The following is a 16,794-nucleotide window of genomic DNA, read 5'->3' as shown; positions in this document are numbered from 1 at the left end:
GACCGGGAGCCAGTGCAGATCTCTCAGGTGTCCGGTGATGTGGCTGCGTCGGGGGATGTCGAGGATGAGTCTCGCCGAGGCGTTCTGGATCCGCTGGAGTCTCTTCTGGAGTTTGGCCGTGGTTCCGGCGTAGAGGGCGTTGCCGTAGTCCAGTCGGCTGGTGACGAGGGCTTGGGTGACCGTCTTCCTCGTCTCGGTGGGGATCCACCGGAAGTAAGGTACTGTGTGTATAGAGTCCACAAACCCCAGAGGTTAAGTCAGGGCTGACCTTACTCAAAAGTGGTAGCTTGGTCGAGCAGTAAGGCAGCACCAGAGAACAGAAAAGCACGCTCAAGGACTGAACTCCAGGCCAATTGTTTTCATAGCAACAGATAGTCATTTTATTTTTAGAACTAACAGGTGTAGAAATATACTTTTCTTAATATGAGTGATCTCAGAGGAATACTTTGCAGAAAGGCAACAAACTGTGTAATCACAATAGGTACAGGGGTTGCAGCAGGCAACACAATTCTAAACTCAATTTACATTGAGCTCAGTGGGTTTTTCTACATAAATGCAGGCAATTACTTAATAGATTACTTTTGTAATCCTGGGACTGGATGCTAGATTCAGTCTTGGGGGTATAAGCTGGAAACCGTTTAGTAAAATCGTTTTAGTTATTGCAGTGATTTTTAAGGAATAAAAAGCTATTTCAAAAGTTCACACTTAAAAACTTTTCAAGGGAAATCTGGCAATGTTATCCAAGGGGAGAAAATTCAGGTTGCAGGTAAAGTATGATCTTGTTACTTTTGTAATCCAGTACTGGGCCACTAGGTCCAGCACTGGGGTCTCAACTTAAACAGGTAAGTAATTACGTTTCAGTATTTCGTATGATTTTTAAAGAATATTTCAAGTTTTCAAAAGTAGACAAGAAATTTCATAGAAAAGCAGACAATGGATTCCTATGGAGAAAATACAGGTTACTAGTAAACTCAGTTAGGATTACTTTTGCGGTTCAGTACTGGGCTACAAGATACAGTCCTAGCTTCGCTCCTGGTCCCAGGTGAGTACTTTGGAATTCGGTTGATTTTATATGAATATTTTAAGTTTTCAAAACTTCACACTTAGAAGATTTTTCTAATCAAACCAGTCAATGTTATCCAATGGCAGGTAAGTGAGTTACCGGTTTCCAGGTGAGTACTCGACTGGTGAAGTTAAGGTTCTGGGCATAGACTCAGGGCCCCCCCAGGGTCAGGTTGGTACAGTTGGTTCACCCTCAGCGGCGTAGGGATGGCCGGGTGCAGAGGTAGTTAGGCCCAATGTTATCCAATGGGGTACGTGGGCCTCCAGTTGGTGGCTGCTGGCTAGCAGGCCACGCGACTGTGGAGCTGGGCTCCTGGTCACTTGCTCAGGGCAAATGGGGAAGTAGGATAGGTCACCGGTTGCACTGCCAGGGGCACTGGGGCGGCTAGGTGCAGGGTGCTTTTGAGCAGTCGGGCGCTCAATGTTATTCAATGAGGAACTTGAAAAGGGAACAAAGGCTGCAGGCTCGGGAACGGAGTATCTTCTGGAGTGACCAACACTTCGAGGGGTAAGCTGGGATCTTGGAGGATAGGTAGGCACCCCGGAGTTGGGCACAGGGGGCCATGGGGCGTCTGGTGCACGGGTGTCTTTTGAGGTTGGGAAATCTTACCCCCCGCTGCGGTCCTTTGTCCTAAGGCTGCTGGCGTCGTCGAGGAGGGTCTTTGGACACTGGACTTCGGGTCCCAGGCGCCGGGGGGACGTCCTCGTGGTCCTGGATCACTCTGGCACGGGCCGGGCTCGGTGGGTGCAGAGTGTGTTGGTCCGGAGCTTCCTGGCTGGCACCAGGTGGGTTGTTGTAGCAGAGCCTCTGCTGATGGAAGTCCCAGGCTTTGAGAGGGTCAAGGTAGGCAGGTCCTCTGGGTGACCCAAGGTTGCTGTCCGCAGGAGTCGCCGGGATTAGGCAGGAGCAGGTTCCAGGATAGACAGGCCGGAAGTGCTGGGGCAAAGCCAGTTGTTGCCGTCCTGTTTGCAGCTGCACGGCGGGTCTTCTTGATCTTCTTTCTTCTTTTCCTATCGGGATCTGAGGAAGGAAGGTTCGGGGAGCCCCTAAATCCTGAATTTAAGGGCGTTACAGGTAGGGCAAGGACCAATAGGTCCCTGTCCTGGGGGCGGGAATCCCCCTAGCCTGCTCCTCTCCTGTGGGAGGGGGCAGTAGCCTAGCTGTGATTGGGCAGGACTCCCCATCTTCAAGATGGCCGGAGCCCGGGGTCATGCTTCACCTAGTCTCCCCCACCTGAGAGGTGGTGTTGGCACAGACTGGCACACCCTTGCTGCACCTAGTCCTCCCCACCTGAGGTGGGGTTGGCACAGGCTGGCACAGCCCCTTCCTGACGTAGTTTTTGCCGCCAGAGTGGGGGACAGGACTGGTGGGGGCCAGTTGCTGGGTACAGCAAATGGTCTGTAGAAGCTCACAGATGCGGCAGGCCTTTGAAGCTTCCCCCTGCCCATCCTGGGGGAGGAGACCTAGCACCTCGCCCAGGGTGTGCATTGTTGAAGGCTCAGGAGAGCAGGGGGCTCTCCACCCAGGGGTCCAGCAACATGTCTGCTGTGTGGCAGCCTAGGCAGCCTCTCAGTCCAGACATGGATTGGGGTTGGGTTTCAGGGGGCATCTCAAAGATGCCCTCTGGTGCATTTTTCATTAAATCCCACACTGGCATCAGTGTGGATTTAATGTGCTGAGAAGTTTGATGCCAAAAGTCAGTCTTCAGTGTAGCCATTATGAGGTTGTTGAGTTCGTAATGTCGATCTTCCAGCACCATATACTCTTAATGGCATCACTGCACTTACAGTGCCCAGGAATGGCCCTGGGCACTGTAGGGGCACAGGGCTCATGCATCTGAGCCCACACAACTGGAATAGGGCACCCAGCTAGAGGGGTGACTGATGTATGCCAGGGCAGTGGGTTTGTGGGCATGGCACACAGGGATGGGTGCCATGTCGACTCTTTGTTTAGTTCTGTACTTAGGCACTCAGCCTGCAAAGGCAGTGTGTGCGTGCCAGGGTACAGGGCCCCTAAGGATGGCACAATAAGTGCTGCAGCCCTTAGGGGTCTTCTCTGGTCACCATGCCCTGGGTACCATTTACTAGGGGATGACAGGTGGCCAGAGATGCCAATTGGGTTTTAGTTTCAACAAAGTTTTAGGGAAGGAACACAGGCCCTGGGTACCTGGTTGGCAGGAGCCCAGGGCACACTCAGCCAAAGCATATCAGCAGTTCAGACAAAAGTGGGGGCATACCAATGCAAGAAAGATAGCACTTTCTCACAACGTCCCAGAGTAGTATCTAGGTATACTACTCTGTGTACCCTAGTAATCTCAAAAGTTACTTACCTGCTATTTTACTAAAAAGCCTATTCAAGTCTATGTACTGCATTTACTAAGTATTGCCTTTCTCTGCATCCATATTGTAAATCAAAACAGTGCATATACAATTATAATTCAACCTGTTTCAATTGCATTACTACTGTAAAAACGTATTGCTTACCTGTGCCAGGCTTGCTTGGCTCTAGAAAATAAAATAATTAAAAGAATATTTTATACAAAAACAATTGGTCTGAAGATCAGTCTGAGTGTGTGAATTCATTTGCTGACTGAGTGTGTACAACAGATGCTTAACACGGTCCTCGGATACTGCCTTACTGCTCAACCACACTTCCACAAATAGAGAGTACCCTTCTATCCAACTGTACCTCTGCCTACCTTTGGGGTTCCACTGGACTCTGCACACTAGTCCTCACTTTGGTATGGTATATACAGAGCCAGCTTTCTACAACCACAGATCGCAGAGAGGTCTTTTCTGGTTTTGGTACTGGGAAGGCTGAGTAGGCTCCTTGTAGTTTTTCCTTTGGCAGCACCACTTCTATTGCCTTTTTTCTTAAGAGGGTTTTGCCTTCCTGTCATAGGGGACATTGTTCTTACCTGTTATTTTTTTACCTTGGCTGCATTGTGAGAGGTATTTGTTAATTCAAAGCAGCAACCATGATTGATGTTAATATCCAGTTTTTGTAGGTGATCTTTTTACATTCCTTCATGATCCCTCCGATTATTTCTTCTACAGGTGATTTGTGTTGGAAGGTTTTCTCTGTTGTGGATGGTTCCCCCCTCAAAGGGAGAGACTTCTTCACCTGGCTATTCCATGAATGAGATGCCTTAACCTTTTCCACGCTCATGACGGCTCCACGCCGCCACGAGTGGCGTGTGCTCATGACTGTGTGGAGCAGTCATCAACTGCCGCTCCGAGGCACTAATTCCCTGCCTGCGCGGTCGAATTAGTGAGCGGGCTGGGTCATGACAGGTCCACACCATCATGCGCACACGCCTCCCGTGACTCGTGACGGCGTGGAGCTGTCATGAGTATGGGAGCGCCACGCCCACCCCCTAGCCCCGCCCGCTCTACAGCCAAGTGGTTAAGGGCGATGTGTTCTGTCATTGCAGTGGAGCAGTTGTGGCCATGCTCTATTGTGTGAATGTTGAATGATAGTCAGTCGGTCTTTTTTCATCTGCAGTCTACCCAAAAAAACTATCTTATGGGAAGGGCATGTTTGTAATTGGAGATTGTACTCTGTTTAAACCCAGATACTCTTAGTCAGGCATGCTAAAGTAGGGTTGCAGAAGTGCATAATTACCAACTGGCTGTCTGCCGAATCCAGTTCGGATTGGATGCAGGTAGTGGCAATGATCTTTCCCTATGGACATCATTTGCTGCCTTGATATCTCTAGCAGCTATTACATGAGTTCTTCTAAGGTATCCCTTTGTTGTGGGCATACTGCTTGAGCCACACATTGGAGTTGGCTATAAGCCACTGTGCTGCAGCGGTTCTCTCCATGTTCCTGCCCACCATGCTGATTTTTGCCCGGTGGTGGACCTGTTGAAGTCGAGGTACAGGCTCTTTCGAACTGTTGTAACAATGAGTCAGCTGGACAATATTGGTTCCCTTCTGGTCAGGCAGTAATGTAATTCACATTGTCCCTCCTCTATAACGTCATGGTATGCAGTCATCCGTGGCGAAAGATCTCTATAGATCGCCTATCAGTCATATGCCCTGCGGTCATAGATGTTTTTGCTGAAAAACAATCCTCTTTAGTGCAAATTCTTCCTCTTCGACTCCCGAGCACTCTTGTGTTTCCAGGCTGCAATCGGAGGAAACAAATCTGAAGATGGTGACTACGTTGAAGGGTTTCCAGATTCGACATCATACAAGAAGGGCTTATAAAGAAACCAGGAAACCCTGCGAGTCAAGAGGGACCTAAGGTATGCAATATATTATATGAGACAAAGGGTCCCTAACAAATATGTATAGAGCAATGGTACACAGAACCACACTAAGACATGTGTTGATTTTATACAAATGGAAAAGCAGTATTTATTCACAAGCATTCAAAAAACACAAAGCAAAACAAACCAAAATGTTCAGTCAACAGATTCCAAGCCTTCAGGCATTTACACATATAGTGACTACACCAGCAAGATACATGTTAAGAACAGTCACAATGCAACAAAAACCTTGTGCTCCACATGAATCGAAATGAACAAGTTTGGTATCAAGATGTGTTAGTCGATTACATTTCGATCCCTACTAGGATTGGGGATAATCAGGACAGAAGAATATATGCCTGAGAGGTTGCCTGTACAAGGCCAAGAAGTGGGGTAGAAAAAAAGAGGGGGTGGGGAGGAGGGGGAGGAGAGGGGAGAAACAAAACAGAAGGATATCTAGATGTAGAGCTGGGCGACGAAGCAAAGCAATAATGGGAGGTATGTATACAATTAAATCAATAAGATGTAAAAATACTGCAACATGCAATGGAATTGGCAGTGAAAAACCATAAGTGGAATGAGCTGTGAGATCGGATAGCGTACGCAGTCGACTGATGAGTAATGGCCAGGGCACTGAGATCGACTTAGAGCATGCAGTGAAGGAATACAAAAAAATGAAGTGTGTGGAGAAGTGTGGTCCCAGGTCTGATATTACTAGCGATGAAGTGGGAAAAGTGTGCAGAATCTGGAAAGGTTCACGTAGTGCTAAAAATCTGGAATTTGCCAAGAGCTTAGCCGAGTGCATTCTGGGATGAAGTGTGTCAGGAAGTGGAAGACTAATAATGGGGGACTTACAGAGGCAGAGTACCAATGTACTTAAAGCAGATACGACTGCCAACAGATCGGAATCCAGTAAGGCTCACGTGGGGAAATAATTCTAAAAATTACACAAAGAAATTAGGCAAAGTACAACCTGGGGCCAAATGTACCAGGAATACAGACCGTAAAAACGAGTAACTTACATTGAGGCAGAGTATTGGTAACCACGCCCCCATATAGCAGAACCACAATGCGGAATAAAGTTGGAGCCTGCATCGAAAACTCCAAAAGTGAAAGATCGTAGAGTCACAAGAGATGGGCACTATCACCGTACACTCAAAAGCTTACCGGTAGTGCGCAGAGGCAGGATAAAGACCCCGGATCCGGCAGATTAGTGCAGAAGCAGAGGATGCAGTGTTGGAACCAGCCGGCGTGCGGGTTAAAGCACTGCAGACTTATGCTTTGCTTTGTTTTTTTGATCGCTTGTTTAATAAATACATTGGTTTCCCATTTGGATAAGAGTAACTGTGTACCATTCCTTATTACACCTTTGGTAGGGACCCTTGTCTCTTAGAATATCACAGAAGGAGGAGCATAGCACCAAATGGTGGACTACCCCCCCAAAAAAATTTTTTTATAAGATAATGGAAGGAGCAAATTCTGGACCAAACTACTAGATGGCAGAATAATGCACTGCATGATAATCAAGAAAAAGATTCAAGTGCAAAACAGTATGTTCAGAGGCTTTACATTCTTAAAAAATTAACGCCCACCTACACCAACATGGTTTCTAGATGTTCCATTCACTTAAGGAAGTAAATACTTAGCAGCATGAAATTCTCAAGTCAATAAAAATCTTCCTTAGGAGCAGGTGTTGCCATGTGATAATTCTGTGGCTTCTGGTTACAGTTCAAGAAGCAGTCATAGCCCAACATGAATCCTGATCAAGAGTTAAGTCACCTTGCTGGCCTTTCCCACTTTAAAAGAGCTATAAATAACTGGGAATTTTGATTGAGAACAATCAGTGTGCTTATGTCTAAGTAGAACAGAATGTTCACATTGCAAAATTATAAAAATGGCAAATTAACATTCGAACAAGTTGGGCTACAGCCAAAATAAACATATGGCATGTTTAAGTATAAAGATAATTCGGAGTTCATCCTCCTCCCCCCCCCCTCCCATCCCCCTCCCTCCCTCCCCAGCTCCCACCCACGACACTCTCCCAACAAAAGATACAGAACATACCGTCTCCTTTACCTTAGCATCCCCCTCTCTCCTACCTCCTATTCTCAGCCCTCACTACCCTCCTGTCTCCCCCACTGTCTTCAGCCTTCACTCACTCTTCTATTCACCGGCACCGTCTCCCACTGACGTCACTACCTATGCCTCCCACCCACCGCCTACTTCACCCACACCCCTCGCCCACAAACACGCCCACACTTTGAAGGCCATCCCACTCATTAGCTCCGCAGAACCTTCCAACAACGCTAGTATATCCCCCCCCTTCGATACCCTGCCCGCTTTCCAGCTCACTACACAACTATTCACCAATGGCTCTCACCACCAACGCCATCCCCAATGCACCTCCTGACCTGACTTTATCCACCCTCCAACAAGTCAAAGAGGATATTCTACAAATCAAAAAAGATGTCCACGCAATCAAAGACCTTCTCTCATCACAGCCTAGTCTACCTCCCATCATCCCTCTACCCTACAAACGACGCACCCGCCCTACATACCCTCGCCTCCAACGACACCCGCGTTGTCCGACTATCCCCGTTCGCAATAACTCCCACCGCCCCCGTCGTGTCCTCAACCCATTGTCGGACCGCGACCTATGCTCTCTCCTACGCTCTTATGGCCCAGGTCCGGTAAAACACATATCCAACACACACATCCCCATACCCACAATTCTTACAAACCCTCTGAGGCTCCCAACACTCAACAGAGGTTCTGTCCCTAACAACCTCAGAAAAGTTCCCCTCACTCTAGGAAGCTCGACCACCCTTCTCTCTACCAAACTCAAATGCATCCTACTCAACTGCAGATCGGCCCAGAGACACTCCTCCGACATCGCTGATCTCGTCTCAGATATGGATCTGGACCTAGCCATTCTAACAGAAACATGGCTTACTGAAGCCTCTACCCCGATTATGGACATACTAGTCCCCCCCAACTATCACATCATTAGGCTAGACAGGTCTCCAGGCAAGACGGCGGGGGAATTGCATGCATTTTTAGGAGCAACTTCTCCGTTACTAAAGTCACCTCCCCCTCCCTTTCCTCTGCGCCATTACCTAGACGCTGTACGTGGGGTAGGTGACACCGTTTGGACTGCTGACGCCGGAGGTACTACACCTCCCTAGCCAGTCCCACGGGAGCAGACTGAGGGGTCCACCAGGGATCCGGGTAAGGGCTTTGCAAACTGCAGCAGGACTGACTAGCCTGCATCGTGGTATTTCTGACTATAATACGGTCATAGACATACCTGCAAGTTTCAACCCTTCACTTTTATGTATATATATTTGTCACTAGCATTTTCACAGTGTGGTACGATCATATTTAGGTCCTGAAGAATTGCCATCAGGCAAGAAACATGTCGACCAATAATTGAGGGTAGCAGTCCAATAGACCCTAATAGTACTGGGGTCTTTGTTTCTCCCCTCCCACACCACTTTCATTTGTTTTTAACCAAGGGAGTCTACTACGAGAATAAATTCTTTATGTAGACTGACTCACCTTTTTTAACCTAACACTCACGTCACGACCACACTCCCCAGGCCCTCTCACACACATGCACCATATGGCGGGAACAAAAGATCTCCGATAAAGAGCCCCGGTTTCGGGAGCCCGTCAGACATTGCAGCGCCAGTCTGACGAGGAGCAGAGCCCATATGATGAAGCATGACACCTAGCTTGCTGGGTGTGTGAGGGTTCTAGTTCCAACTAGGGAAATCCTCTGCCTCGACATCACCAGCGAGGGCAAACAAGTTTGTGCCTTACATCTCATCTATCACCCGCCTGGTGACAATCTCATATTCACCCAACTCATGGACATGATCACTTCCAGTGCCGGTCGGCAGACCACCCAAGTCTACCTGGGTGACTTCAATCTCCACTGGAACGATCAGAAAGATACAGTGGTGAATAGTCTCAAAACTTTCCTTAATTCGCTTGACCTCACCCAAATATGCGATAGACCAACACACGACAAAGGCTCGATACTTGATCTCATCATTGCCAAAGAGAATTCTACACAACTGGAGGCGATTCTACCCTGCGACTGGTCAGATCACCACATTATCACCTTCTTCATCAATGAAAAAGTTAAACCTAACCCGGCTCAACCAATCAAATCCAAAACATGGAAAAGGGACATGAAGAATCTTAACCCCTCTACCCTGCCCCCCCACATCGGCAATCTCCTCCTTCCCCCTTCAGGTGCCTCGGATGTTCAATCACTGACTGACCACTACCTTGAATCTATGAATACAATAGTCCATGAAGTCGCCCCACTGCAACTGAAGAGAGTCTCCACCAAAAGTTCTAACCCCTGGTATGACGATAGACTCAATGACGACAGGCGTACTATGCGAATGGCAGAGCGCACCTGGAGATCGGACCCTTCAGCACTGCACCTCAAAAGGCTTAAGAACAAGAGAAATGCCTACTTCAGGAAAATAAAGCGCACAAAGTTGGACTTCTTCAGCCGACAGTTGGACCAAGCAAAAAACAGGCCAAGAAAACTGTTCGAACTAATCAAGACCCAAACAAAGACACAACCCTTACAATCAAACAGCACAACAAGCGACACCCCACACTGTGAAGCCTTCTCTGCTTTCTTTAAGCTAAAGACTGACAACATATGAAATGACCTCATCATGGATGTAAGCCGATTCCCCAACCACACCAGAATGGCTAACACTCAACCTAAAAACAAGGCATCTTGGCTGTACTTCGATACCTACTCGGAAGAAGCAATACACAAACTGCTCTGCACCTTGAAGCCCTCTAATCACCTCACAGACACTCTACCTGCTAATGCTGTAAAAGACTTCATCCCCTTGCTCCTCCCTCTCTGGACCAAAATCATCAACTGCTCCCTGCAACAAGGCCTCATTCCAGACTCCCTCAAGGTGGGGCAAGTCACGCCTATACTCAAGAAACCTACAGCTGATCCGTCTGACCTAAACAATTACCGGCCCATCACCAATATCCCCACCCTGGCCAAACTGCTGGAGAAATGTGTCCAACTCCAACTAACAAAACACATTGACCAATTTGACCTCCTCAACTCTCATCAATCAGGCTTCCGAGCGAAACATAGCACGGAAACAGCTATGACACATATAATTGATGACGCCCTCCAAATTCTTGATCGCAATGAGTCCTGCCTCCTCATCCTTCTTGACCTCTCGTCAGCATTTGACACGGTCAAACATGAGAACTTGCTGGAGCTGCTAGGCACTAGAATGGGTCTATCGGGAACTGTTCTCAAATGGTTTTCGTCCTTCCTTCACAACCGGTCTCAGAAGTTCAAGATCGACAATGTGCTATCTTCACCTGTGCCTGTAGATCTAGGTGTTCCACAAGGATCCTCCCTCTCCCCCACATTGTTCAACCTCGTCATGGAACCGCTCGCCACCTTGCTCCAAGCTTCCAATGTCTAATTCCATATGTACGCCGACGACACACAACTTTACCTAAAGCTTCAATCCCCGGAAGATATCAAACATCTGAATTCCACGCTTATTAACACTCAATCTTGGCTGGCCGATAATCACCTCAAACTAAATGCTCTGAAAACTGAGTTCCTACTCATCTCACCCCCGGCGAAAATTTCCACCACTCAAACATGGCTCAATAACTTAACAGCACTCAATGTCCAACCTACCATCGTGGACTCAGCGAAATCCCTAGGCATCACACTCGACGCCAAGCTCAACATGCAGCAGCACGTCAGCAAAGCCACAAAAGCAGCTAATTTCCAAATCAACACACTGAGGAAAATTAAACCCTTCCTCTCTGCTGAAGACTTCCAAACTGCTGTACAAGCGTTAGTCATCCCTCGAATAGACTACGGAATTGTGGCCCTCAGCAGACTCCCGCTATCCACAACAGCACCCTTAAGAGCCTCCCTGAACGCTGCCGCGAGACTCATTACTTGCTCAAGAAAACATTCGCATATATCCCCAGACTTAAAGTCCCTAAAATGGCTGCCTTTTGAAGCCAGAATACAGCTAAAAATTGCAGTTATGACACATGCGGCCGTGCACCACAATGCACCCAACTACCTCGCTCAAAAGTTGTCTATATCAGGAGGTTCGAGATCCAATAGAAGTTCAAAAAATCTACTCCTGAAACCTCGTAGATTCCGGAATGAGAAAACATACAAGCGCTCCTTCTCAGGAATGGCACCCAGGATCTGGAATGCGCTCCCTCCTGAAACCAAGCGTATCTCCTCCACTGCACTCTTCAAGAAAGAGGTGAAAACCATCCTTCTGGCCAAGATCTCCTGAACCTTATAGGTGCTGGATCAGAGACCCTGCATTGCTTTGTATCACTGCTCACCTTGTCCTTTGGCACTATACTTCTACTTGATGGGGACACTACTACGCTACTTTCGTACTACCGACCAATATATGATACACGTTGGTTCACTGATTCACTCTCCCGATGCCCCCACTCAGTGCTCTCTCTATACTAAAACATTGGTTTAAGCCTTCCACACACCCAAGGTGTACCTGAACACCTCTGTAGTGGGATCAATGACTTGTGCCGTCTTATATTACTTGTTTACCTGATTGTATATGGATATGTTTTATGTATGTTATTATTATCCTATCATGTTAGTGACTACTATACTGCTCCCATTACCTCTGCTCATTCCTACTGCCCCTACCCTGTCTTTGTGAAGCGCTCTGATATCTGTAAGGATCTTGTTCGCGCTATATAAAACTTTGAATAAATAAATAAAATAAAGGAAGTTCTGACATTCAGGTATTGAAATAATGCGGACAAGAAAACGGAATACAGACTAAATACTTTTAACCACAGCAAACCAACAGATTACATCATATGTAATATCACAAAACCTTGTTGAAATAAATACCTCTCATTTGACTTGGTGGCGCATAGTCATTATGCTGTCCATAACCGCTGCTTTGCTGGCTGTGCTGGCTATGTTGACCATGATGACCATGTTGACTTTGTTGGCTGTGCGGCCCATGTTGGCTTTGTTGGGTATGTTGATTGTGCTGACTATATTGGCTATGCTGACTATGTTGAGCGTATTGACTATGCTGGTTTGGAGGTTGACTGTAGGATCCAGTTTGTGGAGGATAACTGCTGGGCGGAGGTTGCGAGTATGCGCTCTGCTGGCCATAACTTGGTGGTGGTTGCTGTTGCTGCTGCCCATAGGTGCTTGGTGGTTGCTGTCCGTAAGTGCTCTGCTGGGAGTACCCACTCTGATCATAGCTAGGAGGTTGACTTGTGGGGTAACTAAGTAAAAAAACAAATTAGAGACAAAATAAAAAATGTGACCGGCAACAGTGAAAGTAAATTGACTGTAACCACTGTAGGAAAAGTACTTTGATAGAGGCACGGTTGAGACTGCTGAAACAAGGTAGCCAACGCCCAACACTTCACCGTGATACACAAAATTGAAATTACATGAATAATGGGTACACAAGGCAACAATAATTGGCAAAGCAAATAGGTCTGGCCCTGGAAAGTTGGTGCCGTTTTTACATTCTTGCAATAAAAAAGTAAAAATTTCTGCTGCCTAAACGCAGCTGCTATGTGCCTTAAAAAAAATAATTTAAACATTGCACGTAGACTATGTTGGGTCCTAGCCTGACAGTGCACAGAAGCGTTAGAGAAACACGGTTTTAAAGCACATCACAAGAAACATGATTCTGCATGGTAGTCTCTTCATTTAGAAGTCATAAATACTAGCATAGTTTTTGCATGCATGTGAGGATCAAATGATAAAATATAGATTACTGCATAGGATACCCAAGTCAAATTAATAGATTTTACACAATGTAATGCTGCAGCACAAATCCCAATTCTGCTCCCTATGAAAACGCTCAAAACCTGAAGCAAATGAGGGCAAATGTAGCAGCCACAGACAGTTGTGCAAATTATACTGAAAACGGCACACTGTCCCTTTAACAAGTTAACGGCCTCCCTAACTTAGCATGCCCGGTGCTGGTAGATGCATGACTCAGTAGTTATCAGACTTCCACTCACAGGAGCTGGAAAAAAGATTTGATTTTATCCACCTACTTAACCCTTTGCATGCTCAGGATGGACCCTGGCCGTCATGCGTCACGGTGGGCGTGTGAGGACGGCCGGGAGCCGTCCGAACCCCGCCCACTATTGAAATTGCCTGCACAGCGCGAAAATTTGCGCCGCATGCAAGGGGTTAAGAACATTTTATTTAGTTTCATTTTGCTTCACTCAACATTATCATTTGTGAAGATTTTACACTTTCTTGTTGAATTTTGTGTATTTTAGAAGGAACTATGCCTTCAGTTTGCAAAGTGTCCCTCTTGTGGGAGCACATGATCTGCACTGTGCGGTTTTCCTACTGTAATCTTATTCTACTGGGGTACGTTTTGTGCAATGCCCAAGGAAACTATTAAAAATATGTACGTTATCTGGCTTACTGTAAATCTGGAGATTCTCTAACATCAGGAGGAGCAGAGAAGCAAAACAGGAGGGCCAGAGAAAACCGAGATAATTCTGCAAATGGCTTGTGTGTGCGCAGGTGAGAGTGCATATGGTGTCAGTCCCTCTATTAACTAGCCACCAGGGGAATCCAGAGCAGTTCTCTTCAGTGCAACCAAGCTCTGCAAGTGCCTCGGAGTACCAGTGCACTCCTCCTCCCAAGTCAGTCAGGCTCAGAGTTTTATGTGCCAGAGGTGCCCATTTATGCTCGGGAAGTGACCTTTAGGCAAGATGCATTTGGTAGCCAATGGGCTACAAAGTTCCCGCCCACCGGGTGACCACTTTTTGTGGACTGAGGCATCATTCTGCCCACTCCTGAGATGGCGAGACCCTCTCTTGGTGTTCAGACCTCCCTATCCCATTCCCGAGGCGTGGCTACCTCAGGGATACACACACCTGGAGAAACAAGTTTGGCAACTGGTTTCCCCGCTGCCTCTCATGTCAGCCTACCTACCTCAACAATGGGGTAGTGAAGGAAGCTGGCTCTGTATATACTATACCAAAGTGAGGTGTAGTGTGCACAGAGTCCAGTGGAACTCCAATAGTAGGCAGAGGTAAAGATAGATAGAAGCTTCCTCTCCATTTGTGGTGGTGTGGTTGAGCAGTAAACCAGTATAAGAGGACAGTGTTAAGCAATTGTCATACACACACAGTCAGCAAATTAATTCACACACTCAGACTAAACTTCAGACCAATTTTTGTATAAAAATATATTTTTAGTTTTTATTTCTAGAACCAAGCAAGCCTGGCACAGGTAAGCAATGAATACTTTACAGTAGTAAATGCTGATTGTAAAACAGCACAATTGCAATTGTAAATGTACTATGTTTGACTTACAGTATTGTTTCAGAGAAATGCGATCACTTGTAAATACAGTACATAGACTTGAATGGGATTAGGTTGGGAAAGTTACTTTTGGATTACTTTTCTTACTCCGTGCTGTATGCAGCACTGGGAAATTCCCTGTAAACAGGTAAACAACGCGTTTTTGTTAAATTGTAAAATTTTAAAGAATTTTTTTAGGTTTCAAAACCCCACACTTAGAAACTTTTTCAAGAAACTTTTTCAAAAAAAAGTGTCAACGTTAACCCAAGGAGGAAAATATGGCAATCTGTTTTTAGGGAAGTAATCGGTCTTTGGAGTTGAGGTTCGGGCTCCCCCAGGGTCAAGGATACACTCTTGTTTCATCCTCAGCAGCACTAGGGTCGGCCGCGGAGTGGTGAATCCCAATGTTATCCAATGGGGGATAGGGGCCCTCCGGTTGGTGGCTGCTGGCATGCAGGCCAGCAGGCCACTGGACGGAGGGAGCAAAGCTCCTGGACTTTAGCTCAGGGCAAATGGGAAACAAATTAGCACCAAAGGCGCACCACCCTCAGTGGCACTAGGGTTGGCCGCGGAGTGGTGAAGCTCAATGTTATCCAATGGGGGATAGGGGCCCTCTGGTTAGTGGCTGCTGGCAAGCAGGCCAGCAGGCCACTGGACGGTGGGAGCAAAGCTCCTGGACTTTAGCTCAGGGCAAAAGGGAAACAATTTAGCACCAAAGGCGCACCACCCTCAGTGGCACTAGGGCGGCCGGGTGCAGGGTGCTGTTTAGACATCGGATTTCCAACAGAGACCCTCTGGTTTGCAAAAGCACTGCAGGCAGGGAGACTAAGGCCTTCTGGTTGCGACCACCACTTCAAGAGGTAAGTTGGGAAGTTAGGGGTTGGTTAGGCAGTTTGTTTGGGCACACAAGGCGTGGGGCGTCTGGTGCAGGGTGCCTTTTGGGGGAAGATCTTCTTACCAGCTCCTGGTCGCGATTAGGGGGGCTGGATTTAGGCTGCAGGCCTCAGCTAGATCTCGGTACAGGATCACCGGGGTGACCTCCTTGTGGTATTTGTCCACTCAGACGGCGGGTGCAGAGTGGGGCGGATTCATGGTTTCCGGCTGCTGCTAGAGGTTGCAGTTGAACAAATCCAGTGTTCACGGAGAAGTAGTCTTTGGAAGTGCAGGCAGGCAGGCAGGCAGGTCCTCCGGGGTTTTAGATGTAGCTGGTGGCAGGACACACCGGGATTTTGCAGGTTCGAGCGGGGGGGGATATGGGGGAAGAGGCCGGTTGGCCTGGGGCCCAGTTAGTGGGTGTGTTCCTCTTATTGTGTGTTTTGCTGTTAACCCTATGTGGGAAGGGTATGTCCAGACGTGGGTCCCGCGCTCACTATGCCACTGGAGTCAAGCTATCCTGGCTGATCGCCAGAAACCGGTCCTAGGATGCAAATAAAACACTCACCCCCAGTCAACTGATCTGGGTTTAATCCATCACCATTCTTTAGCCCACTCAGGCACCCCATTTCAGACATAGCTATATGCAAATCAGCCTGACCCTGTGCCTCATGGGAACAGTCCAGCCCGAACTTACAACGCCACAGTTACATTTTCAAACAATAACTTCGCCGCGGCGGGGTACACAAACCATGGGAGTCTGAACATCCAACATAGCGAACAAACAGCCAAAGGGGAAAATGAGAAAACTCCGAACAGTCAGCTTCTGCCCATTGACGCAGCAGCCACACAACAAGTGGGTAATAAGCACCAGACACCTCAAAAATTAAATCTCCTGATACCCCAAGAATCAGTCCAAACTGGCAAAGAAATTCATGCCACATAGAAGGAATCCAAATGACATCGAACAGCGCATTGAACGAGGCCAGTAGGCCAATTCCCCAAAACCAATTCGGTGTCTCTAACTGGGCAGGGGGAAGGGAAACTAATGTAATATGGTTCATACCTGAATACGCCTCTAAAGGGAGGCACGACATCCTGAACCGAGGTAACATACTGCGGTTACTTTCCCACATTTCGCAACTAGCAGATGTAAAAACAGACTTGGAGTCAGTAGAATTTATTAATTGCGGCGACGTAAAGGTAGGCGAAAAAACAAGAGCTACA

The 16,794-nt window shown here is 47.4% G+C and overlaps 1 protein-coding gene across 3 annotated transcripts in view; it reads right to left on the bottom strand.

The window, feature by feature from the left end:
• The window catches only part of EWSR1 (EWS RNA binding protein 1), a 403,636-nt gene that overhangs the window by 251,519 nt on the left and 135,323 nt on the right, over positions 1-16,794 (bottom strand). For all 3 annotated transcript variants that reach the window (XR_013602525.1, XM_078667174.1, XM_078667175.1), the window contains exon 7: positions 12,248-12,636. Coding sequence is in view for 2 of the 3 variants with exons in the window: in XM_078667174.1 (XP_078523300.1) it covers positions 12,248-12,636 (389 nt within the window). In the remaining variant the exon portion in view is untranslated. The remainder of the gene's footprint in view (positions 1-12,247; positions 12,637-16,794) is intronic.

This window comes from Lissotriton helveticus, chromosome 11 (assembly GCF_964261635.1).
Source record: "Lissotriton helveticus chromosome 11, aLisHel1.1, whole genome shotgun sequence".
Taxonomy (NCBI): domain Eukaryota; kingdom Metazoa; phylum Chordata; class Amphibia; order Caudata; family Salamandridae; genus Lissotriton; species Lissotriton helveticus.
The sequence above is the reverse complement of the archived record's forward strand: the minus strand, read 5'-3'. Positions and strand labels throughout refer to the sequence as shown.